Here is a 26,569-nt window from a genome sequence, read left to right as displayed (position 1 = left end):
TACAAAGTATAATAATGTCTTGAAATTAATCAAATGGATTGAGGGTCATGAGGGCATTCTATAACACAGCAAGAGTTCCTGAGGATAGAGGAACTTGTCCTGGAAGGAGGATAAAATGGGATAGCCTGGATATTTAAACAGAGAGGTCAAGTCCAGGCTGGGATCATCCTTGTCAGTGACTAGGGTTTCCAGAAGTAGCTACTTGCAACACTTGTCTTTCATCTTTTCTCTTCCCAGAGTAAAACATGACAATGTTGCCTCTGCCTCTCACAGCTGTGGCAAGTCATCTTGAGGAAGTCACCTAAGTTCCCTAGGCCTCAGCAGAGACAATAATACCACACGACAGGACTGCCCAGCTCTTCAGGTTGCTGTGAGGATCAAATGGGGTGACAGGTGGGACATCCCGAGGGTGTGCCTCACACCTGGCAGGTATTTAGTGGGGCTGCCCTCCTCCTCCTCCTCCTCCTAGGCCTTATCCATACCCCACTTTCACAGTCTCACAGAAAAAAAAGTGCCCAGTCAAGGAGGCAGTCTGATGGAGATAGGAGATGCCAATAAGACCGCCACTTTAAATCTCTGTAAATATCCAGAACCACCCCTCTCAATCATAAAACTCACAAGGTAGGCTGGCACAACAAACCTCTAAACATTACCTATCATCAGATATTGATCACAGAACCGCAATAAAAGGCAAAGTCACAAGTGAATCGAATTATACAATCACATGATACAAGACCATAAGATCAAAGACCAGATAGCGCATCTATAGGAAAGCCGGAGCCTGGAAAGGCAGGTTTACTTTGGAAGTAATTCTAATATATCACACTGCTCCCAGGTAAGTACTTCAAGTCTTTTGCTTAGGGGGAAGATAGATTTTACAGAAGAAATATTTTTGTACCCGGTATTTTCTAACACAGTTGCAAAAGGTGTAGTTTCCTTCCTGACAATGGCTTTGTAAGGGCACACAGTGTAGGAAGCCCCCCAGGCGCTACCTGTGCAGGACATGGTGAGTGACACTCTTCCCCAGTGTGTGGCTTACTTGTTGCTGTCCCGGTACTCGTAGATGTGACATCCTTGGGGTAATCCAGTCTCATGGTCCAGAGTGAAAGCAAGCTTTAGCTGAACAAAGAGAGAAAAGAAAAATGAGTAAGTTTTAGGCAGAATGCTGTACTCATTCTGAGATTTGAAATGGAAAAAAAAATGTCAAGCGAAACCACACTCTTTCTAGCTGATGTGACGTAGAGAACACGGGTCTGCACGCCTCTGGGAAGAGCCCCTTGCCATCTAGGGGCACTGTCATCACTGAAGACTGTTACTAGACTCCACTTACTATTCAGCATGCAACCAACGCACAGTAGGGACTTTGTGCCAGACACTGAGCTAGGGGTGGGGAAGGAACTCTGACCGGGGGCCTCCTTCCTGCATCTCAATGGCTGGTGGAGGAGGCACATCAGACAAATCATCACATCGATGTGTGATTGTTCTAGATCACCGAAAAAACAAACAAACATGCTTCCATTAAAAAAGTGAATAGCCTGACCTTTGCTAGGAACTGGGGAAGAGTTACCCAAATCCAAGGGAGGAAAAGGTTACCTAGACTGTGGGTAAGGGGTGTGGAGGAGAAAAGAAAGTTCTCCCTGGCAGCACAGCACGTAGAAAGCCTGGTGTTGAGGGTGAAACACCCCAGTAAGGAAGGATGGCAGCTGAGCTGGGGGCCACAAAGGCAGGGAGCATGGTGGGTGGTGACACTGGAGAGGAAGGCCAGGGCAGACTATACAGGACCTTCCTGGCCATGTTCAAATTTTGGCCTTTATCTTACTGGTAAAGGAAGGCCTAGGGCATGTTGTAAGGAAGGGGTGGGCTGTAAAATCGGGGTTATGTGTCGGAAAGATCTCTTTGGCTGCTGTGAGAGAATACACTGGAGGGTGAGAGCAGAAGTAGGGGACCTGTGGGAGGCTGGCTGAGCGATCCAGGTGAGTGAAGATGATGGCTGTAATCAGAGGTCAGCAGGAGGGATGAAGAGAAGTGGACAGTTGGAGATGTAGTCTAGAAGTAAAATCAATAGAAGATGCTGATGGATTTGATGCTGGGGAGTGGAGAGGATAGAAAGGAAGAAACTGAAGATGGTTTACGTTTCTGCATTTGAACAACCAGATAAGAAGTGGTTCCATTTGCTAATGCCAGGAAGACTCTGGGTAGGGATGGGGTAAGGACTCAAAAGTTTGGTTTGGGACATGATTACTTTGTGGTACCAGTAGCCTTCTTCGACTTAGGAATATCAGGAACAAGAACTCTGTGAAGTCTTGACTCTTGGTCTCCTGGATTCTGGAGGGGATGGCTCAGGTAGGTGCAGGACTCAGTGTGTGTCATTGGGGAGGAGGAGCCCAGGGAAGTTCCACTGGTCCTGCTGGAGCTAGCTGTCTATGGCAGCTTTAACACTTCCAAATGCAGAGTCAATAACTATATTTGCAAATTCACTGCGTTTCTATATCACTAGGGAAAATTTAAGTAAAATCAACTGCACATTAGGATACAATAATTATAATTATTTTCCAACTGCAAGGTTGTTAACACAGCTAATGTTCTGCATCATTAGATGTTGGGTGATTTTTCTCTTCCTTAGAAGTATAATGAGCTCTAGGAACAACTGTCATTCTACTGACCCAGGGGAAATATAAAATCAGAAATAAACCCTTCTTTATCATCACAGAGCCTGGGACTTCAACTCAAAGGCATGTTTTCCCAAGAGAGCACTGCTTTCTAGCCCTCTCTTTCAGTAAAGCAAAAAATATTTATTAAAAAAACAACAACTTAATTATAACCTTTATCTCTTTATGTCCCTTCTTTGTAGCTGTGGTCAGGACTATGTTCATTTAGTCTATTTCAAAAGTCTGCACCCCTTATAAATTTTCATGTTCTTTGACTCAGTGATTCAAGTTATGGGTTTTGGGCTTAGAAAAATTATCGGCAATGTAGAAGGAAAAGTTTTATTTGCAGAACTATTCCCCCTGCCCAGTGTTACTTATGGAAAGACTCTTAAAGCCAGAAATAGCGAGAGGGTTATGTGAACCACACTAGAGTCACGTGTGGAAAAGCATGCAGCCATTGAATTGTTCATGAAGAACTTTTATTAACCTGGAAAAATATTTGAGATAGCTTTAGATGAAGAAATGCAGGATGAACACTTGGTTATATATCATGAAAACTATGTAAGACTATGTAAAAAAGAACAAAGACTACATGGAAGAAAGACTGAAGGGAAAGATATCAAAATGGGAACAGTGGTTATCAGTTGGTAGGAGGCTGTGCCAGTTTGAAACTACTATGTAACCCAGAAGAACCACGTCTTAATCCTGAACCAATCTTGTGGGCCCATACCTATTGTGTGTGGGTGGGAACTTTGACTGGATTACTTCAATGGAGATGTGACACGCCCAATTATAGGTGTGGTTCTTTGATTAAATGGAGATGTGACTATGCCCATTCAAACCTTGATTAATTCACTAGAGTCCTTTAAAAGGGGAAAACATTTTGGAGAAACATCAGTTGCAGATGCTTGGAGAACAGTTGCTTCAGACCTAATACGAGATCCAGATGCTTGGAGATGCAGAAAGTAAATGCCCCCGGAGAAGCTGTCTGAAACCAGAAGCCACAGACCCCTGCAGACACTACCCATGTGCCTTCCCAGCTGACACAGCTGTTCTGGACCCATCGGTCTTTCTTGAGTCAAGGTATCTTTCTCTGGATACCTTAATTTGGATATTTTTATGGCCTTAGAACTATAAACTTGAAACTTAATAAAATCCCTTTATAAAAGCCAACTTTCTGGTATAAAGTATTCTGGCAGCATTAACAAACCAATACAGAGGCTACAGGTGATTGCTTTACTTTGTATTTTCCAAATTCTCCTTAAGGAGCATACACTATTTTGATAGCAGGTAAAAGATTAATACTCTCCCTACATCCTGCCTTATTTTATAACTAGTGATCCTTACTTCCTTACAGAATCTAAGTCCTTCTTGGTTTCTTACTTCTCTTAGCACTTGTTTTCGTTAAGCTTATCTTTACTGAGCATCTTTGCCTGTTCTATTACCCATCAGTTCCAAGGGTGCTGCACTCAACCTCTCAACCAACATCCAGTGTCCTTCCTGTGCCCTTGTGAGGAATGGGCCATGGGTCTGAGAAGGAGCCACTGAGGGAGATGAGCTGTAAGGCAGGTTGGTGTGCAGGAGTGTGCACTTCAGTCTGTCACAAATGAGAAGCTGTGAACACTTCTGAGCAGTGGACAGACCCACTCTGATGCTTTAAGTTGAGAATAGGCTAATGTGAGAGAGCATGGAGAAATGGAGGCCTAAAAAGAGGACATTGTAGAGGCTCAAAGAAGATGAGGGCCTGGATTACAGCTGTGAGGGTGAGGAAGGAAGGGTTGGGACACAACTAAGAGACAAGACTGACGAGACTGGGAAGCATATGCCAGTGAGATCCTGAATTTGCCTTCCATTCCCCACTCCACCTGGGTTTCCCTGACCAGCTGAACAAGGAGTGATGAGATCTAAGCTAGAGTCCTCAATCATGAAGGAACTGTGGGAAATTTAATCCCAGGGGAATTCTCAAAATCAAGAAATTATGTACACAGCAAGTCAACAATAAAGCAAGTGAGGAGAGAAGGTGATGGGGAGTGGGGACAGGAGAGAACCTCTAGTTGTTGAATGGAGGACGCCTATGTGTTGAATGTACTGGAGAGGGAGCAGTTGAAGACAGGAGAAACAGAAATAAATGGGGGGTCAGAGTTCTCTGAGATAATGGACTGGGAGCCACAGCATATGCTGAAGACCCTTCCTCCATGGGAACGGGAAGGAAATGGGCAGGGGGACAGAGGAATCTGCACATCTGGGAGCAGGGTTTGGAATGTCCCAGCCTGATTTTTGTTCTTTTCTGAGAATTAGGAGGCCAAATGATCTGCAAGGAATGGAAAGATGGGTTGGGGAGGGAATGGAAGCTTGAGGAAAGTGATGAGGTTTAAAATTGCTTCCTTGGAGAAGAGGAAAAACAGTTGACAGGGACACACATGAGGATGACCGGGAAGAAGTGTTTCTCTGCGGTCACAGGATCTGAAGTTACCGTGGCAACCATCTGCCCAGTTGTGGATTTTCTCTAGCTACCTAGACCTTGGCACGCAGGAAGTTAGACTGGTTCAAAGCTGAGCATTTGCCAGGAAGGTGTGAGGAAAAGATAATGGAGCAAGGGAGTGGAGATAGGACATTGGCAACAGTGGATAAAGTGATGGAACAGAGAATCTAAGGTAACAGGAAGGAGATAAAAATGAAAGGGGCTGACTGGAAGCAAATTGTGGGGTCTGGGTAATAGGTATCTTTGTATGGCGCTAATAGATATTGAGCACTTCCACTTCCAAAGCTTCTTTCATGCATGATCTTATTTAAACCTCAGGACAGCTCTGCAAGTCCTGAAACCCTACTACCGGGGAGGTTAAGTATTCAGCCTGAATTAGCAAGTAAGTGGTAAAACTGAGGTATGATCTGTGCTGCTAACCTCTTGGCTATCCTGGTCTCCCAATGTTCCAAGGTCAAGGAGAGGAGTTGTGGGAACCACTAGGTGGGGGAGCTGGAGGGACTGGAGGCCGTGGTCAGGGAGTTGGCTGTGATTGACCTTGGAGGTGGAATAATAAGAAGATTCAAGGAGGAGTGAAGGAATGGAGTGCTGGGAGTGGGTAGAAAGTTTCTCCCTGAGAGACATGAAATCACCCAGCATTATGATATGCTATTCCCAGACAAAGCACCCCACAAAGTATGACCCTACAGGTGCACATGTGTGTGTAGGTGCCTGCTATGTACAAGGTTCGATACATGAACGACAGAGTCCAGTTGGTTCCTGTAGTACACATGGACATCCATCCAGCAGTCATTCCCTTCCTCCTAATACTATCCTAATTTTACTCAACTTTCCCTTGCCCCAATCATCCCCCAGTTCAGGGGCTCCAGCGAGAAGCAGACTCAACTTTCAGCTCTCCTGTAATAATGCCATATGCCTGTCAGTAACTGTGCCAGTTTGAAACTATTATGTATCCCAGAAAAGCCATGTTTTAATACTGATCCCATCTTGTGGGAGCAGCTGGTATTCTTTTAATCCTGATTCAATAAGGGAGGGAAGAAACCATTTTGATTAGATCATCGCTATGGAGCTGTGACACTCCCAGTTGTGGGTGTGACCTTTGATTAGACTATCTTCATGAAGATGTGGCATACCCAATTGTGGGTGTGGCCTTTTGGCGATGGAGATGTGACCCCACCCATTCAAGAGTGGGCCTTGATTATTTGACTAGAGTCCTTTAAAAGGGGAAACATTGTGGAGAAACCTCAGATACAGATGCTTGGAGAGCAGTTGCTTCTGAGTTGACAGAGACATGAATGTTTGGAGATGCTTGGAGTGCTGACAAAGAGCAAATGCCTAGACATAGGCAGAGCCCAGCAGATGTTGCCACGTGCCTTCCCATGAGATGCTGAGCAAGCCAGACCCCAGAGCTGTGTCCCGGAGGAAACAGGTGAAGGCCCACAGATTCTTAGAGAGGAAACCACTGGCATCAGAAGCTGGAAGCAACAAATCAGGAACAAGGACCAGCAGGCACTAGCCACATGCCTTCCCAGATCAGCCTTCCTTGAGCCAAGGTAACTTTATCTGGATACCTTAGTTTGGACATAGTTCATGGCCTTAGAACTATGAACTTGTAAGTTATTAAATTCCCTTTTTAAAAGCCATTCCATTTCTGGTATATTGCTTTCCAGCAGCATTAGCAAACTAATACAGTAACTGATAGGAACCCAAGGCATTTTCTGGTCCTGAGAGATGGCTCAGGAATGGACACATGACCATTGAGGCTGAGTACTCCTGGACATGAGGTCAAGAATGGTGGCAGCTTGAGAACCAAGCTAACTTACTGAGGAAGCAGAATCAAAAGACTTGCCGAGGAGCAGGGTCAGAGCTGTGCCTGGTGGCCTGCCTTCTGGGATGGCCCCGTACTTTGGTAATTCTTCATTCTTCTCTCTAGGATGTTGAGGCAGGACATGTCTGCCCACTTCCTTGGCTCTGCTCTCTTTCATCTATTCTCCATCATACAGCTGAGTTCTCTTTTCAAACTGTGTCCCTCTTTAAGCATCTCTGATGGCTACTTGCTGTCTATGTGCTAGAGACATGTAAAGGAATTAGGCACAGCCCTGGGCTCCCTGTGGGTTGGCTGCTCCATGAACAAGCCCTGACTATACAGAGGGGTGGAGGAGGTGTGAGGAAGGTGTACTGAACAGGGAGGATCTCAGGAGCAGAGATTCCCCCCACTGGAAAGCCTGGCACACTCCCTCCCACACAGCTCATGCCATGAGTCTGTACCATGCCTCAAGCTGGATCTACTTCCAGAGGGGCCCTTCCTGTCTATCCCAGTAAGAACCCACACAGCCTTTGAGGTTCTCTCCAGAACAGTGACTGTGACCTTGCCTTACTCCCTCCTCTCATGTGCTGTTGGCTGGGCCTCTCTCCCTGGTAAGTCTAAGGGCTTCACCAGGTACCCTGAGCACTCAGTGCCTTAACATGTCCACAGCAGGAGTCCACGGGATGTCACTGAGCTGAACTGCAGACCAGAGATTTAGAGCATCTTGTTTACTCATTAACAGCTAACCATTCCAGTCATTTAATTGAGAGACCCAGAATTGAGCCCTTGGCAGGCTTCGGTGCCCCTCAGCATAATTTTATTTGGTTGAATAAGTCTAACATCACCCAATTTCATCCCTGAGTTGTTTATTCCTTTTCTCACTTCAGTCTGCCCTCCTTCATAACTGATGACAAGTAAGGCCCAAACACTCGGTGTTCAGATTCTCCCATCTCGACAGTCACAGAAGAGGTACATGGCACTTCACGCGACAATACCCATTAAGTGCTTCCCAGGTGGCAGGCACTGCAGGAGACCAGCAGACCTCTTGGCTGTGGTCTGTCTGGCACACTGGCTCCAGCCAAGGCCTACAGAGACCCACCCAGGGAGGTTCAGCTTGGAGAGTGGGCCTGCAAGAATGGCGGCCACTGTGAGCCTCTGCCAGGTCTCCTCCTTCCCTTTCCAGAAGCAGTTCCCACATCAAGTGGAAGCCCCTGACACTAGTCCAACCTTTTCGGTGGGAAATGGGCTGCTCTGGATGGACAGTTTCCAACTGTAAAACATTCCTGGTATTGGGGGAAGAAGGAAGAGAGCAAAGAGCCTGAGAGGCGGTAATAAGGCTGCAATAGGGCCCCTACCAGCAGAGAAATGAGGCACCTAAATGAGTCTGGTGGGAGGCAAGGTTTCATCTGGACAAATGAAGGGCAAATCTGCCCTGGGTAGGAAACGGAAGCACCTTCTGCCTTCAGAGGCGCAGGCTGCGAGGTCACGGAGAGGGCAGGCTCTGGACAGACCCAGCAGACTCCTGCTGAGACCCCTTCTGACCCAGGCTTCCTGCTCCAGGGGTAGGCTCCAAGGAAACCAGGACTCTTGGGAGAGGAGAGTCCCTCCCTGTACTCTGGGAACACTGGATGCCGACCCTATTGTGGTTATTGGCCCTCTGGGCTCTCTGGCTGGGGTGGCACCCTCCTAGCAGGTTACAACAGATGAGCAACAAGACTGACGTAGGCCTACGCAAGTCTTCCTCGGGGTTCCCAGGTATCGCTTGGGGAAGACACTTCAGGTGAACCTTAGTGATGCCCCCACCTGCCCCATTTTTAGGGGAAGAATGAGAGTTTCAGGCTAAGCAAGAAGGAATCCTTGGAGTCATTTAATGGAACTATTGAAAGAGATGTGACCTTACTTTATATTCCTACCCAGTGAAGCACAGAGGCCAGATAACATTCATAAGAATAACTAAAAAAGAGTGACAGGACAGGGAAGGTGGCTAAGCATATAGGCCAGATGTCCTCCTATATGCTGCCACATTCCAGAGAACAGATGCGCAGGTCCCTTGGCACAAAAGTGCATTAGCTAAGGAAGACACCAGCTCAGAGCTTCTGGTGCTTCTGAAAACCAGTTTCTCCCTGGACTAATCTTGGAAGGGTAAGAGATGAGTTAAGAAGTTTTGGGGTGCATGTTTTGTCCATAGTAGATGCAAGATGACCTTCACAGGGCAACCAGATCTCCTCTCTGACCCCCCCCCCCCCCGAAAGTCACCTGGAGCCACAGAAGGACAGAGAAGTGAGAACTTCTCTGCAGGCTACCTCAGTACATGAGCAGAGACACCTGGGAGTCCAGCACAAAGTTCCCTTGCAGGGGTGCAATGAGAGAGGTAGCTGGGAAAGCAGAGTGTTAGTTCTTTGGCCAACATTGCTCTAGTTCAAACCAACATGGGTTCTCTAGGACGCCTGGGAGCTGGCTTTAATCTGCTAGCTATTAGGACCATGGTTCAAATGCAGGTCAAGGACCAGCCTGGGAAGCCTCCCAGCTTCTGCAGGCTTGATTCTTGCCCTCACGACCCACTGGGTCTTGCAGGGTGTCCAACTCTCCCTCAAGCCCAAAGTGGCAAATCCTGTCGTGGTTCACGGTTCAAACATTTCAGGTATGTCATTTGTGGCATTCTTAAAAAGAACAGAAAAGTTACTTCTACCTGAAGCTTGGTTTGTAATTGAAAAATCTTATTAGAAGGAAATCTCCAAATTCTCAGAGGTGAGCATTAGTTTTTCTTCTTTAGTTTTATTGTTTGGTTTGGATTTCCTAAGCATTATTTCTTTTTTTCCATCTCCTCTTTGCTTTCTTTTATAAGACAAAGATGCGGTGGACTTTGCTTTGACTTGGTTAACAACGATTCTATGGCAATGTATTAAATTTCTTTCTCCTAAGTCCACTGAAGTCTTTTTGGACTTGGAGAGAGCTTTTTAAGAAAGAACTTGCTCATTCAGCAGGATTTTCCTCCCCACCCCGAGCTCTGGTTCTGACCTGGAAAAAATAAGAGTGAGAAAGAGCAAGAGAATCCTGCAGTCCTGATGCTCAACTTCACAAACCACAAAAAAGAACCTTGCTCCAGTAACGTAATCATGGAGATTTCTGGCACCTTGGTCTTTCAAGAAAAATACATCCATCTGCTGGCACAGGGACCCATCAAACTAAATCTTGTTCAGCACAGAGCCCCCAATTCGTTAGTGTTGGAAGGTCTCTGGTGCGGCTGGCCGCTCCCACTGGATGACGCCTCCCTGCAGGGCTGTCTGTAAACCCCACAGCTGTGTTTTCACTTAAGGCCACTTCTTATCCATTGCACCTTGTTTCAGAGGCTCATTCTATTCTCACTGAGGTTAAAAATGACAGGACAAGGAATCTTAAATGCCGAGGATTTACTTGCTCAGAAGAAAAAATGTCTCTCTCCAATGCTATGGTCAGTAGCCTAAGTGGCTGAGCTTGTTGCTTTATCCTAAGTTTGCCTCGGCCAATGAGGCAGCTCCAGAAGAAAAGAGACTGGCAGCAGTTCTCCTGTCCCCCTGGCAGGCCTCTTCCTCTTCAGAGGGTTACTTTATGGCTTGCCAGCAAGACCAGAGTAGTAGAGCTGTGTTTGCCTCTGCCCCAGCCTGCCGGTTCTGCCCAGGGAGGCCAGCAAGAAGAGTTTGTTTTCTATCCTGGGGGTTATTTTGCTGAACAGAAGTTCCCTTTGGCCAGCTGTCCTGATCAGGACTTACTTGGTCATGGGCTCACTTTTTTTGTTCAGATTCCTGAGCAACAGGACAACTGTGAACACAAAGCACAGTAAGCGTTGAGTGTGTCACTTGTAGCCAGATGCAGAGACATGAGCAACCAATCTGTTCTTCCTACCAATGCTAGAGCAGTTCTGAAGATTTTCATGGCCAAAAAGGGTGATATCTTTGAAGATTACCAGATCAAAACCATCTCTATTACATGTAGGGCTCAGAGTTCTGGGGCCTCCAAAAGATCCTTGGTTAGGGACTAAAGGTGCCCAAAGAAGCTTTCAGAGGAATGTGTCAGCTTTGACTGTGGGAATCTTGGTCCCCCAAAAGCATGGAAGTCGTTGCATGTCTGGAAGATAGAGTCTAGGTTTATTTGCTTCTAGACTATATCAATTCTGCCACCTACCCATCAACTTTCTGAAAAGGGCCTGCTCAAGCAGTAGAGAGTACCCATCGTACAGTCCTGGTCAGAGTCTCTGGTATGCAGCTTCTAGAACACACTTAGCGAAGGCAGGGAAATGTGTATGGCCTAAGTAACAGTTCTCCACTCAAGCAGATGTTCAGAGCTTTATCCCTGAATCAAATTTGATTACAGGAGAGTTACATCTGTAGATGATATGAGCTTATTCAATAGCATACTTGCCTTCCTCAAGCTGGGTTTCAATAACATCTCCCAATTTTCATCAAAGTTTGTTTTAAGAAATAGGCTTATAAAATCTCTTTCTTCATTTGCTATAAAAACTGTCCACTATAACTCTTAACGTCAAAAATAAATATAAAGCCTCATGAGAGAAACTGCTTTTAGTGCTAGGAAAAAATCTCTCTCGACTTTCTCTGAGTTTTGTTATAAGAATAACCTTATAAAATCTCTCCCTGCCCAAAGCAGGACTACTTCTGCCTTTCGGATATTGAAATCAGAAAAATATGCTGTCCAGTTATAGGAACTGAGCTCACGTTGTAGGTTTCACATCATTTCTGCTTCCTTTCCTTGGTTCTGATTTTCTGTCTTTATATTTATTGTATTCATCTCACTGTCTGTTTCCTTTGTTGTAAGTCTTCTCAAGTCCTTTTGGGAACAGACATAATTCTTCAAAATATAAGTCAAACATACATATGAGTTCTAGGCAAGTTCAAATACTACCTGATTACCAAAAGATCATGATGGTACTCACTTGGTTCATGGAAGGAAAAGAAAAGGGACATTCCCATACAACCTCAGAGCCAGAGATCAAGCTGGCTCTATTCTTGAAAAAACAAAAGAGAACAGAATGATCTTCCAGGGAATTGGCCTCAGTTTCCAGGGACTTGAGGAGTCGGGGAGTTACATAAGCCCAAGCTGGGAGCCAGCAGCTCTGGTCTTGTCTCTCTTTTCTCCCAGATTCTGGGGCGATGGTGGGGTTCTGATGGCCTTAGACTTTCCACCTGTAAGATGGGGCTGAGCTCCTCTATGGTCTTCCTTGTGGTTTGTTTCATGAACGAATAGGAAATATCTCATACGTTTACTGAAAGAAATCCCCCATATTTCTAGCCACTGCTATATCTGTTAAAGGAGACGCTCCAAGGACGACAGAAGAACAAGTGCTCATGTCTCTACATGTTTTAAGGAGAAGGGACAGTGAAGAATCCTCCCGCATAAGGCTGACTTATGGAGCCAAGAGCAGCTGTTAAAGTTCATACTAATCTTGCTTCCATCCACTCAGATAAGGCCAGGTGTCCTCTGGGACACAATTCCCAACTGAGGTCCTTTCTGGTCCTGGGGCAACCAAACTGCCCCCTCCCCTGCTTGCTCTGTTCCTCCTCCCAACCTGGCTTCACCTGGCAGCAGTAGGCTTAGTAGCACCTCCTGGCAGAAGAACCACTGCTGGCCACTTCCAGCCACAAAATGCCCACTGATCTGGCAACATCTAAAGGACTGCTCAGAATCTGGAAAGGACATATCAAGGAGGCCCATACCTGTGGTTATCTAAGCTTCCTGGTCTCGTCTATGACAGCTATTATAGCGTCTTATGTAGCCTTTTTCTTTATAGAACACTGTATCAATCTAATAGATGTCATACTAACTATGGTAACAAACTAGAGAATCTCTGAACATATGGGTTTTGTGAAGTTCTAAAGAAAGTACATGAGGAGGTTTAACAGCTACAGTGAAATGCAAAGCCAAAAAAAAAAAATTAAAGAGATGAGTGGAAGGTATTAGGAAGGGCTAGAATCCAGGAGAAGGAAAATAAACAGACTTTCTATTTCCCTTGTTAATTGTGAAAAATCAGCTTTGGTAATTGAGAATCCCTGGATAATCTGACATAGTTGAAAATCATTTAAGAAACAAGACATAATGGTTCAATGTTTAAAAAAACAAGTTTTATGATAATCTTAGGAGAATATTTTCATTAAGCAGAAACTTTTTCCTTTAACCTCCGTACAATCTTCTCAGCTCCAGGCCAGGAATTTAGGGGACAATCAAAGGCTCAAATTCTGCGAGGACCTCAAGGATCTTCTAGGCTTACTTTCTTCTTTTTAGACCAGACAAGATGCTTCCTTAGCATTCCTAAGAGGTGCCTACTATTTGCCTCAACCGTCCCACCTGGGACAGAGGTCTTACTGTTGCACAAAAGAGCTCGCTTAACTTGTGACTACTACCTACAAATAACAACCAAACTGGGAAGTGGAACAGTATGGAAGCAAAGGGCACAGGCTCTTTAGTCTGTCTAGTTTTGAATTCCAGCTTTACCTCCTATTAGCTGTGTAACCACGGGCAAGTCCTTTTACCTCTGCACCTCAGTTTCCTCCTTTATAAAACACTTGTATAGGGTTGTTGTGAATATTAAATGAGGAAAAACACACTAGAACAGGGCCTGGCTATAGCAAATACTCAATAAATGGTAGCTATTGCTATTATGTTACTAAGGTATTACTTATAATGATCTGAGATTAATTTTCAAAGGATGATACACTGGAGCAAGACAATAGGGATTCAACATTTCCAAGTGTGATTGCGCTATAACCTGAGAAATTTCCATAATAGCAGAGTTCAATTTCTTAACTTGAGTAGTACTTGGGAAGCCACTTCTACATCTGCAGGATCATCCTGGGGATGCAGTAGGAGGACACAATGCTTCAAAGCTCCCCTTGTTGGCTTCTCATCGACAGCAGCAGCACTAGCACCTCCAGTGCTCTGGAGTAACCCTGCTGACATGGGATTTCCATCACAGGCAGTGCTGATTTTATTCTCTGGTGGCCAACCTCCTGGCTGCAGTAGCTAAGGCAGCAGTGAGGGAGGCCAGATGCCTCCAGATGAGGCTCACGGCTTCAAAATAAAGCTTCGAAGGTCCAGCCAGGTAAGCAGATGTGCCTCAACATGGAGGCTGCCCAGCAACTCTGCACTGACAACAACTTGTCGGTTAATCTCTGCTGGGAAAGAAAGCAGCCACAAGGACCTGCTAGAGCATGGCAGGTAGCTGCCTACTAACAGTTTGGATGCAAGAATATTGCTTCTATTATGGTCTGATTCTTCTCAATTATTCTCAAGTTGAAACATGTAGCCTTAGCTGTATTTGTTGAACTGTCATAGCTTTCCAACTAGATTGGAGGCTACAAGGAAGAAATCTCAGTTGGCTATACTTTGTGATCCCCATAATGCCTAGTATAATAAGCCTTTATTAAATAAATAATTTCTAGGGATCAGGGCCCTGAGATAAGCAGTAGGAATAACAGGCTCCACATTCAACACACTGAGACAAGAACTTCATGTTTTCAGGTGTTACCACTCTCATTTTAAAGATGAGGAAACTGAGGCTTAGAAAGATTAAGAAACTCATCTCCTCAAGGCCAGACAACATATAAATGAACACCTGGCAGACCCAGAAATGGAACTCAAATCACCTGGCTCTAAAGTTTATGCATTTCCCACTGGGCCACATTTGCTATTTCTTCTTCCCATAAACAGGGGCATGTGGCTGGAGGCCTCTCTTCCCCAAGACTCTAAGACACAGGACGGCAAATGGTATTCAGAGGATGAGCCTTATTCAAGACTCATGGCAAAGGTATCCCTAAGGAGTGTGTGGGGCTCTCCTTTCACCCATTCAGAATTAAAGGCAACCAGCCTTGGTGAGAGGCTGAGCAGACTTAGCCCTCAGCTTCAGGTGGAGACGGTGAACAGACGAAGCAGACACCTGGCTGGGCCTGCCAGAGGGAGTCTCCTGCTTGGAGATTCCAATGAGCGCCAAGTGAGAAAGAGAGGCTGGCCCTGTTTTTTCAATTCAGTGAACCTGTCCTCTGGTTCGCAGGGCCCAGGCACACAGCTAGTTAGTAATAACCAGGACAATGACAATGAGGCTAAAAGAACAGTAGCCCTGGAGAGCAGGAATAAAGAAAAACAAAATAGTTATGACAAAAACTAAGATGAATGTAGCATCTGTTACCATCCTATTCAAAAAATGGATTAGGAATCCTATAGCCAATTCCTACTACTTTGGGCACGAGCCCCTCTCCCTGTAACTTCATCGGTAAAATGAAGGCCTTGGAAAAGATCATTTCTAAGGCTCCTCTGGCTATAAATTTTACAATTCTGCAAGCAAGTGCTTATTGGGCAAGTCTCTGTGGTGCTCAGCACTATGCTAGGCACTATGGGAGGCAGGGAGGACAGTCTGTGACACTAGGGTGGCAGAGTCAACTAACTCTGACTCCAATGCTTTCACAGCTCAGAGGAGAGTCTGGAGGAGTGGGGAGGCCTGAGGTGAGTCTGGCAGGACAGTGAGGATTTGAAAGACCCAGATGGGAGAGATTCCAGGTGATAGGAAAAACAAGACCCTGAACTCTGCCAGGGCAGAGACCGCTCGCATCACATTTGTCACTATATTCCCAGCATGCATCACGGTCCTCAGCAAAGCAGGCATCAATGGATGATGGCTGAATAAATAAATAACCCAAACCCAAGAAATAAGAATGATTGTTTGCTGTTCCATGAATATGGAATATGTGACTGGTCTGATCACAAAGTGGAGGGCACAACTTGGGAACAGATGAAATAATACTGATGCTGATGACAAAAATGGTCAAGGTATACTGGGGCTTATTGTTGTGCAAAGCAGATTAATGCCTTCTCTTGCTGAATTCTCATAACAGTATCAGTTTCTTTCTCTGTAGAAAAGGGTATGAGGTGTAGGGTTTAAATGAGGTAACACGTGAATGCACTCGGCAAACGGCAGGTTCTCAATAAACTCCAGCTGTTTGTTATTATTAATAGTAAGCCAAGGAAGCCTCTGTGCTTCTTCACAGAAAATAACGCTCTTCACGGTCACAGATGATTAAGGAAATGACTGCACCAGCCCTGAAATGACCCCAGGTTACTCTTCCCTTTGCTTCCCAAGACTCCCTGTGGAAACAGCCAAGGGACAACATGCACTGCCTCATGAGAACAAGCTGCCATTCCCCATGCCAGATTCACTAGGGGGCCTAGAATTCTGAAAGCAGCAAAAATGGCCAAATCCCTTCTGTTCGGCACAGGCTGCCTCCGAGAATGGCCGGGGTTTTGTGCAGAGGCCCCAGCAGCACACTGAGCTTGGAGAAGGGGCCAGGGCCAAGGCGACGCTGGGGTCAGAAGTGTGATTGAATTAGGTGTTGCGTGGATACCTCACAAAGCTTGGCATCACTCAAAGGCTGGACGTGTGAAGGGAGACAATGGCCAGTTCTACCCATGAGGTCACCTTTACTATGATTAACTATGGAAATCAGAAAAAATTCTTCCCCAAAATCACATGGGCAGACTCCATTATTTAGCTGGGAGAGCACTCGACTCTGAGTCTTTGAGTAGCTGGGAACCCAGCACAAATGGCTGGCTAGATCTTAAGCAATATGCCCAAGGCCCATTGAAAATGGGACAAAAACGGGTATTCAGGATCCTTCATGATTTACTGAAAGTAGCATTGTCTGTGCCTTTGCATGGCACCAGCAGGGGTGGGGTCAAGGGCGCTCCTCCTGATGGTGGGGTCACCCCATGGGTCTCCTGTTCTCTTGGACTTTTCAACTCCCGGGGCCACATTCACCCACTCAGTCTTTCTCCTTTGAAGTTATAGAATACTGCCTCATCTATCACTGACACGCTCGAGTTCAAAAGGACTGAGAGTGAATTCATACCCCCCCCCCTTTTTTTTTTTAAATAAATGAGGAGGTCTTAGCTTGGGGAGAGAGAGAGAGAGAAGGAGAAAGGAGGAAGGGAAGCAAGCCAGATGAAAGCTCATGACAGCAGCCCCCTCCAGAGCCTTGCTGAGGGAGAAGTCCTCGTTTGGTATCCTGGCTCCCGGTGGGGTTAGAGGGGTCTTTTGTGTTGGGCCACCACGCACTGCTCGGAATGCTTGTGCGCATGAACCTCAGCCTCCAAACCAGACTTGATGTTGTTTTTCTAGTCCTGTGTACTGTACATTAAGCAATCCTGAAGTTTCTGGTAAATTTGTCCTAACTTAATCAGAGGAAGACACCTGTGGCTTGGTCCTAGAAGAGCCCCAGACTTCCGTAACCAGCTGTTTTGTGAGCACCTTAAGCTCAGAGGGTCTCCATGTGCCACCTGCAATTCCTCCCAGGTGGTAGGGGAGAGGTGGCACCATATCTACCTAGCTGCCCAAGTCAATGGCTCTAGAGTACTCAGATGCTCTCCCTCCCTCTTTTCCCTGATTCCACCTCTTCAGTGCTCTCCCATCTGATCCTTCCTGCCAGCCATCCGACCTCAGGTTAGAGCCCCAGTGTGTTCCACCTGGGTTACCGCTGCAGCCATTTAACCAGCCTCTTTGATGTCCATTAGCCCCCTTCCAATTCATTTTCTACAGAACCACCAGAGAGGTCTTAAACGAAAATCTGAATCCATTACTCCTGTATGTAAAATGCTTCAATGGTATCAAGGTGAATGGTATCATATTTCAGGGCAAAGTAGACAAGGTCCTCCAAGATTGGGCCTGGCTACGCCTCCAGTGACATCTCCAATGGCTGCTGTGAGCCTTTCCTATGACACAGCCATACCAATGACCTGCATGTCTCAGAAGTTACCAAACCTGGAACACCTAGGACAAGTCATTCCCACTTGCTCATAATTTTCCTCTCTTACTAGAGCAGGAATCTTCTCCCAGTCTTCCCTTTCCTCCACCCCTGGCACAGAGCAGATCATACTCCAAATCACATATTCCTTGAAGACAGGGCCATGTCTGTTCTGTTTCGCAGTGACTGATACAAAGACAATAATCAACAATGTGTTCAGAAAACTTTGGCTGTGGTATATTTTCCCATGGATGAAAGATGGCAGGCCTCTACTTAGCTGATTTTGGTCATTTCACAGATATCTATCAAACATTAGTGGCACATCCTTCCCAGGCAAGCGATCCTTGGCCTTTCACCCACACAGCGCTTTCTTTCCACCACATTATACTCCAGCTGCTCTGAGGAAAACCCAATTCCAATGACAGTCAGAACTAGCAAACTGCCTTATTGACTATAATTTTTAAAAGCCTCTTGGTTATGAGATTAAAGCATGATTGAATGAGTCACTGACATGGGTATTTGCATGTAATCGGCAAAGTCCTATGTTTGGCACTACACAATATCCCAACTTTGTGTATCAGCCAAAAGGAGTTATCCAGAAAGTTTAGAGGTTTGTCTCTTATCATTTCACACCCTCTTTTAGAAAGATACAATCTTCACTTTTATGCCAAATCTTAAGCCAGAGAAGTCTCATGTTGTCTCAGAGCCCTTCCTGAGGTAACTTCTGAAGCACTTTTCCTATGGCTCCTGGAGGGCACCGTGCCTGACTAAGCTCTCCAGAACCTATGCGCTGGTGTACTGCTAGCTATTATTGGAACTGCTTCCCCAAAGAAGCTTCTGGGTCTAGGAGTAAGTGTTTACCAAGGAAGGGAGAACATAAATGTAAATCCTAAAAGTACAAAATTTCCAGAAGAAAGAAGAAGAGAAAATCTTTGTGATAGTGGGTTAACAAAGATTTCATAGTTATGACACCAAAGGTACGATTCATTAATTAAAAATTTGGGAAATTGGACTTGATCAAAATTTTTAAAATTCGCTCTTTGAAAGAGCAAGAAAAGACAAGCCAAAGATTAGGAAATCATATATCTGATAGATGATTTGCAAGTAAAATACATAAAGAATTCTCAGAACTCAGTAGTAAGAAAGCAGACTACCCAATTAATAAATGGGCAAAAGACAGAAGAGACATTTCACCAAAGGAGATATACAGACAGCAAACATGAATAAGAAAAGATGCACATCATCATTAGTTATGAGGGAAATGCAAATTAAAACCACAACTAGAACTCTCATACACCGCTGATGAGAATGCAGAATAGCATGGGTTCTTTGGAAAACAGTTTGGCAGTTTCTTAAGAAGTTAAATACACACTTACTATATGACCCAGCAATCCCAATCCTCTCACTTTCAACCCAAGTGAAATGAAATCTTATGGTCATATAAAAACCTATAGGCAAATATTTACAGCATCATTATTTATAATAACCCCAATTAGGAAACACCCCAAATATCTTCAATTGGTGAATAGGTAAACCAACTGTGGAACATCCATCCAACGGAATACTACTTGGCAATGAAAGGGACCTGTCATGGATACACATGGCATGTGTGGGTGAACCTCAAATGCATTATGCTCCGTGGAAGAAGCCAGATGCAAAAGGCTATAAACCGTGCGACTCCATTTGTATGACATTCTGGAAAAGGCAAAATTTAGGGAGAGAAACAGATCAGTGGTTTCCAGGGGTTAGAGGGTAGGAGGAGTTGGTTACAAGGGGGACTCAGGAATTTCCCAGGGAACTTTCTACATCTTGATTGTGGAGGTTACATGATTGTATGTCTAACTTGTAGAACTGTACACTAAAAAAGGTGAATTTTACTATATGTAAATTATACCTTAGAAGAGAAGAAAGTTGATTCTGGATAAAAATGTGACTGGTGGGTCTAGTGCTAAAGGTGTTAGCAGAGTTTTTGGGATTGAATCATGTTCCCAAAAGGGCATGTTTGGGTCCCAACCCCTGGATGGGTGTGAACTTATCTGCAAACAGGGCCTTTGATGATGTTATTAGTAAAAGGTATGCCCAAACAGAATGAGAGTGGGCCTTACTCCAATATGATGGCTGAAATCCTTAGAAGCAAAGGAAACTGGACACAGAAGGAGAAACCTGGGGAACAGCCAGCAGCTGAAATCAATGGAACCGGGAAGAGAAAAAAGTGCCATATGAAGGGAAAGCCTAAGAACCCCAAAGACTGCCAGCCAGCCGGACAATACTGACCCCTGGAGGAAGCAAGCCTTTTAGTCTCTGAAGCTGTGAACCAATAAATTCCCGTTATTAAAACAATCCATTGGATGTTACTTGTTTTAGCAGCTAGGAAACTAATACAGAAAATCTAGTGATAGTATATAAAATCTGTCCTCTCATAGAATTGGCAAAGAGAAGACAGAAGAGTTGGTTAAGCTCACAAGCAGTAAAACAAATGTACGTCAAAACAACAATAAAACACCATTTCCAACCTATCACGTTAATAAAGATGAAATAAAAACAACAAACTCTCACTTCGTTGAGCGTCAATGATAATGTACTATTGTTCCCTGCTGGTGAAAGCCTAAATTAGTATAACCTTTCTGGAAAAGCACCTGACAGTTTGTATGAAAAGCTCTAAAAGTGTTCATTCTTTATGATATATAGAAAAATGTTGTTAACAGTTGGTGGATGACTGATGACTGTTTTTTGTTTAATTGTTAATTTCCAAAATTTTATAAAATAAACATGTATTACTTTTATAATAAAACAATAATAAAATATATAAATATAATAAATAAAATATATAATAAAATAACATCACAGAAAAAAGTTAATCCCCTTCAACTTAGCAATTTTAAGACTGTATTTCTAAGGCAAAAAATCCAAAATGCTTTTCTGAACTTCATGCATAAGAATGTTAATTATAGTGTTATTGGTAATAGCAAAACTGGAAAGAGCCTGTTACAACATTAGGGAGTGGGTATATATACTGATATATTTGTACAATGGGATATCTTTCAGCTCATATTTGAATGACTTGGGGTATGACATACAAAACTTCATCTCTTTCCTTTCCTTGTTCGCACACCTCACGTGGTACCCCTTTGCTAAGGAATCCAGTACCAACTCCTGAGCAATTTAAAACATACCCCAGTCTGATCCCTAACTCCTAAACTCCCCACATACCCAAACTGGACTGCTTGCCACTCCCCCTGCAGAAGTAGGACACGATCTGCCCTTGCCCTCCACCTCTACTTCAAGTCTGATCCCTCTGTACAGACCCACTGGAAGTATCACAAACAAGGGGGAAGTCTTTGCAGACCCTGGCTGGGGACAGCTCTATGCTGCAGGCCTCCCTGAGCTCTTTTCTTGGCACGCTTTAGCTCTTCTGGTGTGCTGTGTGGCAGGCACCGTTCTAACTGATTTAACCTGACCTAGGTACTGACACTGTTTCCATTTTACCAATGAGGAAACTGAGGCACAGGGACATTTAAGCCTAACAGCTAAACCTAAGAGTCAGGATAAGAATGCAGGCAGGCTGTGCAGAGTCCATGCTTTTAACCACTGTGCTGCACAGTCACACAGAGACTCTCAACAAACATTTGCCGACTAGAAGCTGATGCTCATAGGCAGGTTGAGTCTGGGTCAGTCTGGAATGGAGGTAAATACCAAAAAGGGCTTCAGAGCTGGGTCCCTAGGCTACAGGAAAGGTCTCCATGGGGATCAAGAAGAAAATCTGTAGCTGGAAGCAATGGTACTGGGAACAGGACCAGCAGACGCCAGCCACGTGCCTTCCCATGTGACAGACACTGGCCATCTTTGAGTCAAGGTAGTTTTCTCTGGATGCTTTAGTTCAGACATTTGTATGGCCTTAGGACTGTAAATCTGCAACTTAAATTCCCCTTATAGAGGAGGACAAGAAGAAGAAGAAGTTCTGTGCAACAAGGATATCGGGAGTCCAGGCAATGGAGCTGGACAGACACCCAAGTGGGCCCAGCAAAGGGAGATAGAAGCTCAGGCAGAGTTGTGCTCTTTCTGCCTGGGCTCAGGGTGATCAGTAGGCCAGTCAGGCAGGCTGGAAAGACTGAGAGCATGGCTAGATGGAAGCTCGGAGGAAGAGCTAAGGCCCAGGACTCAGCTGGGGTAGAGGGCAAGAGAATGGAAGGGGAAAGTTCCTTGTAGCAAGTCACTTTCAAACAGCCTGGTGGCCAAGCAGGCATTCTCAGAAGTCAGTAACAGCTCCCCAATAAAGTTAAAATGAGCTTCAGACACAGAAGACTCTGTTCTTCAATTACCAAGTTTTCTCATTTAGGAAACTGTCAATTTAATACTGACAAGCAGATAAGAAACCTGCTGGGATTTCCCTTTGGGTCTGCACTCATTTTGTTCTTCTCTGGCAGATTCTTTTTTTTTTTTCTTTTTTTACCCCAGGAGGTCATGATTCAACAGGCACTTAAATAACTTATAATTTCTTTTCAGCTCTTCTAGTATTTTCTATTTTTTCCATGAGAAAACTTTCAAGAGAATGACCTTGTTTCGAACTGATTATTAAAGTGACCTCTTCAAATTGTCACTAGTGTTTTTCTATAGAACTTTAAGCAGGCCACTTCCACACACCACCAAAACCCTGTCTGTTACTCCATCTTTCCCTGCTGCCTGCCTCCTCATTTTATTTGTCTTTCTGTATTTCCTGGGTGAGACATTAAGTGGACTGGGACCAATTTTCTCATCTTCTTTGTCCCCAATACCTAGCACAGTGTTTTGTACCTGTAGATGTCCAAAATAGGTGTGAAATTAGCAAGGTAAATCATAAGGCGTATTCTAAAATTATAAAATAATTTTAAAGCTCTTAAATTCTTTTTAGTTAAAAAAATATATGCCTGCCCTATGTCACTAAAAATGGAAATGGAAGAAATGTTCAAAATAAAACAGTGTGCTATAACACTATCATTCTTTTAAATGTAGGGATTTCCTGAGGACTCATGAGACCACATTTTCAAGTTGTAGTCTGTAAACTGGGCACAGGCCCTCTGGCACCCACTGACTGCTATGGTGACCTTCAGCTCACCAGGCATGGACTTTAACTGCACTAGAGAAGGACCTGATGAAGTACTGTGTGCTTCTTCTGTGCCGAAGACCACATTAGACTTGTGGGTGAAGCTATGTGTCTTTTGCAAAGCTAACTGTGAGGAATACAAGCAGGCAGGGAGAAGGAAGAGAAACAAGAAGACAAACAATAAAAGGAAATGAATGAACACCTGTGAAGTACTGCACCAGGCAGCACTAGAGTCAAGGGAACCAGGAGTCCAGAGAAGAAGAAATGGGAGGAGGGCCTGGGATGTCTGCAGGAGATTTCAAGAGGAAGTGGACTGTATGGGATGGAGGAAAAAGGTGGAGGTCTGGTTGCTGAGAAGGCTGGGAAGGGGGAACTAGTAAGTTAGGGGTTAGGAGGAAATGGGGTACACACCAGAAACAGGCAAGAGAGCAGTGCCCCTTCAAGGCCAGGAGGCATTTGTATCTGATGGCGTAACCCAGGAGTTCTCGCAGGAAAGATACAAAACAAAATGAGAAAAAGAAGAACCAATTAAATAGGTTTTCCACAGAGTTCAACCAAATCAAAGCAAAACTGTCCCACATTTTGAAATTATGACTTTCCTTCATTGTGGTGCTAAATGTGCCCATTTATAAAATAATGGAGACAGTAGATGAAAATTGGTTTTTAGAAAACATTCTTGCTTTGCAGGACAAAAAATTTAAAAAAACTGACAATCCTATGTCTTGTCTCTAAAATGTTTTTAAAATTTTGATTCAGGAGACCACAGGCTCTGGAGTGACAAGAAGGCAGCTACATTCTTGCGGTGGAGTTCAGGATAGACAGTGACTAGAACAGAAGGATTTTGGCCTAAGAAGCAGAGCCCCCGGCTCACAAAATGTTGAAAATCTAAATCAACTGGGCCTGCCCCAAGAAGCAGTCATAGTTGAAATCTAAGGATCAGCTGCAAGGGTTCACTTTCCCCAACGCAGGTTTTACTAACGTCAAAGAATTCCATGTCTCTTATGTAGTCGTTTGGCTCATATTCGAGTGACGTGGGGTGTGACATGGGGGCAGGGCGAGGACATGCAGTGTGTCCTGTGAAACAGGCTCTCCTGAATACAGGGGGAGAGTCCAAGTGCTCCCTAATCATAAGTACAATTACCCAAAAGAAAGGGTCCCAAGAGCAGCCAATCCGGTTTCGTTTGTCAAAGCCACTAACCTACTGTGTGGCCCAGAAGTCTCTTCCAGATCATCTTGTTGGCATGAGATCCCTATAGCTCACTTCACTGCCCCCGCAAATGCTATCAATAGGCATCCGAGTGATGTGGGTACCCTTAATTCCAACTCTGATGTGAGTTATCTTCTTTCATAGAAAGCCTGGCGAACACTGAACCTCTGGCTCATGGAAATCATTCCCATTAAAAGCAAAAAGAGGTTCTGATCATCATTTTGCAGACAGAGCACTGGATTGGCGATCCCATCATCATATACAAATCATTCCATCCCCATCATGGAGAATAGGGGAGGGGCAGCAGCTGACATGAGGTCAGCCCGGAGGGAATATCTTTGAGAGGCAGCTGGAGGGATTTGGTGCTTCACCCACCTTTCTTTGCCAGCAGGCCAGGTATCGGACAAGTTTGAGTGCGTTCCTGCCTGGGGCCGCATACTGGGGGTCTCTATGCCTTCCCCGGGAGAGGCTTTTCTGACAGGCTCCCCTGAGGTGGGCACCACTCAGCTGGAGGATACAGAGGTGAACACAAAAGTGCTCAGGAAGCCTCAGAAGCTCTGCCAGCTCCCTGAGGTGCTGCAGCTTCCTGGCTCCTCACACCTGTCCAGGCAGGACTTGAGAAAGTCCTTATTACACCTTGTTCTAAACCCTTATGCGCTGGCAAGTAGTCAAACACCCAGCCCTTCTATTCCTAACATGCATTAATTCTCTTATATAAATACACCTCTCTGCTACTGTTACAGTCCACTCTCCCAGATTCCACCTGTCATCATCTCTTAAACAAAAGATGAAAATGTATAGAGGTGTTTAGAGATCTTGAAACGCCTAGTTAAAAAACAAGCATGTGCAGGGGCTGGAGGAACAAGACGCTGCCATTACTCTTAAGGAAATCTTAGGGGAGGGAGACAGGGAAGCAAATGGAAAATGACAAGGCATTGACAATGTGATGCAGTAGATATAAAGAAAGTGCTAGGGAATCCCTAAGTGGGAGGATGGGTGGGCTGGCCCCACCTGGGAAAAGTTGGGGATGGCAAATGAACACCTCTCTGCAGCAGATCTGGAGTGTCCATTAACAGGCTCCTCAAAGCTAAGAAAGGTGAACCAAGAGATTACAGGGCCAGGGGGTGGGGACAGGGTGAAGTAGAGTGTCTCCATCTATAAGAAATGAGCCTGGATATAGACAAGCAGAAAGAACCAGACAGCAAGTGGAAAGCTTCTGGAAGCAAGATAGAGCCAAGTTTACTTTCCAAAGTGATAGAGAAAGCCGTCTTCAAGGTTCTGCTGAGATCTGCACTGTCAGTTATGACCAAGAGGAAAGAAGGCAGGAGAGTCAGCTGCTGGTCCTCTCGAAGGCCCACTCTACTAGACAGCCTGGGAACCGCAGTCACACTTGGCTATCCATGCAGAGCTTGGTCAGTTAGAGGGCATGGCTCACTCTATCTCTGTGTGGCTTCTTTCTACTCCCTCTAAAGCATGCCAATTAGAGTTTTTTTTTTGTGTGTGTGTGTGTGGGGGGGGTGTTTCAAACAACATTAACTTTTCCTGGACTATTCCAAATGCCTGAAACTGCCCAAGATGCCTTTTCTAATCCAATCTGTATTCATAATAGACGGAATATCTCAGTTTGACTCCTGTGTCTACTTCTCAGACACAACTCAGAGAAGATAGGTATGTGATGGAATAAACCTCTAAAATGATGACAGGGTGGGCATTTCACACCTCTTCAGCTCTTTTTCACCCATCATGGTGCTATGCATTTATCACCGCATGATTCAGGTTTCCTTCTCCAAGCTGGCCTTCCCTTCTTTTCCCACCCTATCCAGTAACCATCAGGTGTGGCATTCCTTTTGCTCTGCTTCAAACCACTATGCCCTTGGCTTTTGTTTTACTAGAGTTTCTTGTAAGTACACAAAGTTCTTCTCAAATTCATTCTGCAACTTTAGGGTAGAAAGTTTGTCTTCTATTGCCTAAGGCTCCTTGATAGAAATATGAACGGTATTTGTAATACAATAGGAACTCAAGAAATATCTGTCCAGTGAAGGGTCCAAGATCATGTCTGAGTCCGTATTTTTAACAACTTCCAGAATAATACTACTCATCTTCCTTCTAATTTTTGAAAATTATGAGTAAATAACTGTGTAACACACCTAAAGGAAGAGTGCAGGGTTATAATAACAAGCTGCTCAGCAAAGTAATCTGACACTTAATGATATATATTAGTTTTTACATGAATGTTAACAAGACACAAATAGTAATCAGCTCAACTAAGTGGCTGTAATTAGTATTACTTATACACAACTAGGTCAAGTTTTCAGTTTATTTATTGTTCATGCCCCGGGATATATAAACATGGACTGTTTCCTCTGATTCCATATGGAATTTAAATGCAATAAGTACATTAACCCCTCTCGCTTTTAAAAGAAATATTCCAACAACCCCATGACTGGGAATTCCTGTGCTCCCTTGGTCTCCCCCAAAGCCCAGGGCTGCAGCTTGCAGGCTCTACAGCTGCTGCCGACTCCCTTCACCAGAGGCCATCCTAGATGACCTGGGTGCTGAGTGGCTCA

The 26,569-nt window shown here is 44.7% G+C and overlaps 1 protein-coding gene across 5 annotated transcripts in view; it reads right to left on the bottom strand.

The window, feature by feature from the left end:
- Window positions 1-26,569, bottom strand: part of DIS3L2 (DIS3 like 3'-5' exoribonuclease 2) — a 526,830-nt gene that overhangs the window by 49,169 nt on the left and 451,092 nt on the right. For all 5 annotated transcript variants that reach the window (XR_013173119.1, XM_077155428.1, XM_077155431.1 and 2 more), the window contains exon 14: window positions 1,040-1,119. Coding sequence is in view for 4 of the 5 variants with exons in the window: in XM_077155428.1 (XP_077011543.1) it covers window positions 1,040-1,119 (80 nt within the window). In the remaining variant the exon portion in view is untranslated. The remainder of the gene's footprint in view (window positions 1-1,039; window positions 1,120-26,569) is intronic.

This window comes from Tamandua tetradactyla, chromosome 3 (genome assembly GCF_023851605.1).
Source record: "Tamandua tetradactyla isolate mTamTet1 chromosome 3, mTamTet1.pri, whole genome shotgun sequence".
Lineage (NCBI taxonomy): Eukaryota > Metazoa > Chordata > Mammalia > Pilosa > Myrmecophagidae > Tamandua > Tamandua tetradactyla.
The sequence above is the reverse complement of the archived record's forward strand: the minus strand, read 5'-3'. Positions and strand labels throughout refer to the sequence as shown.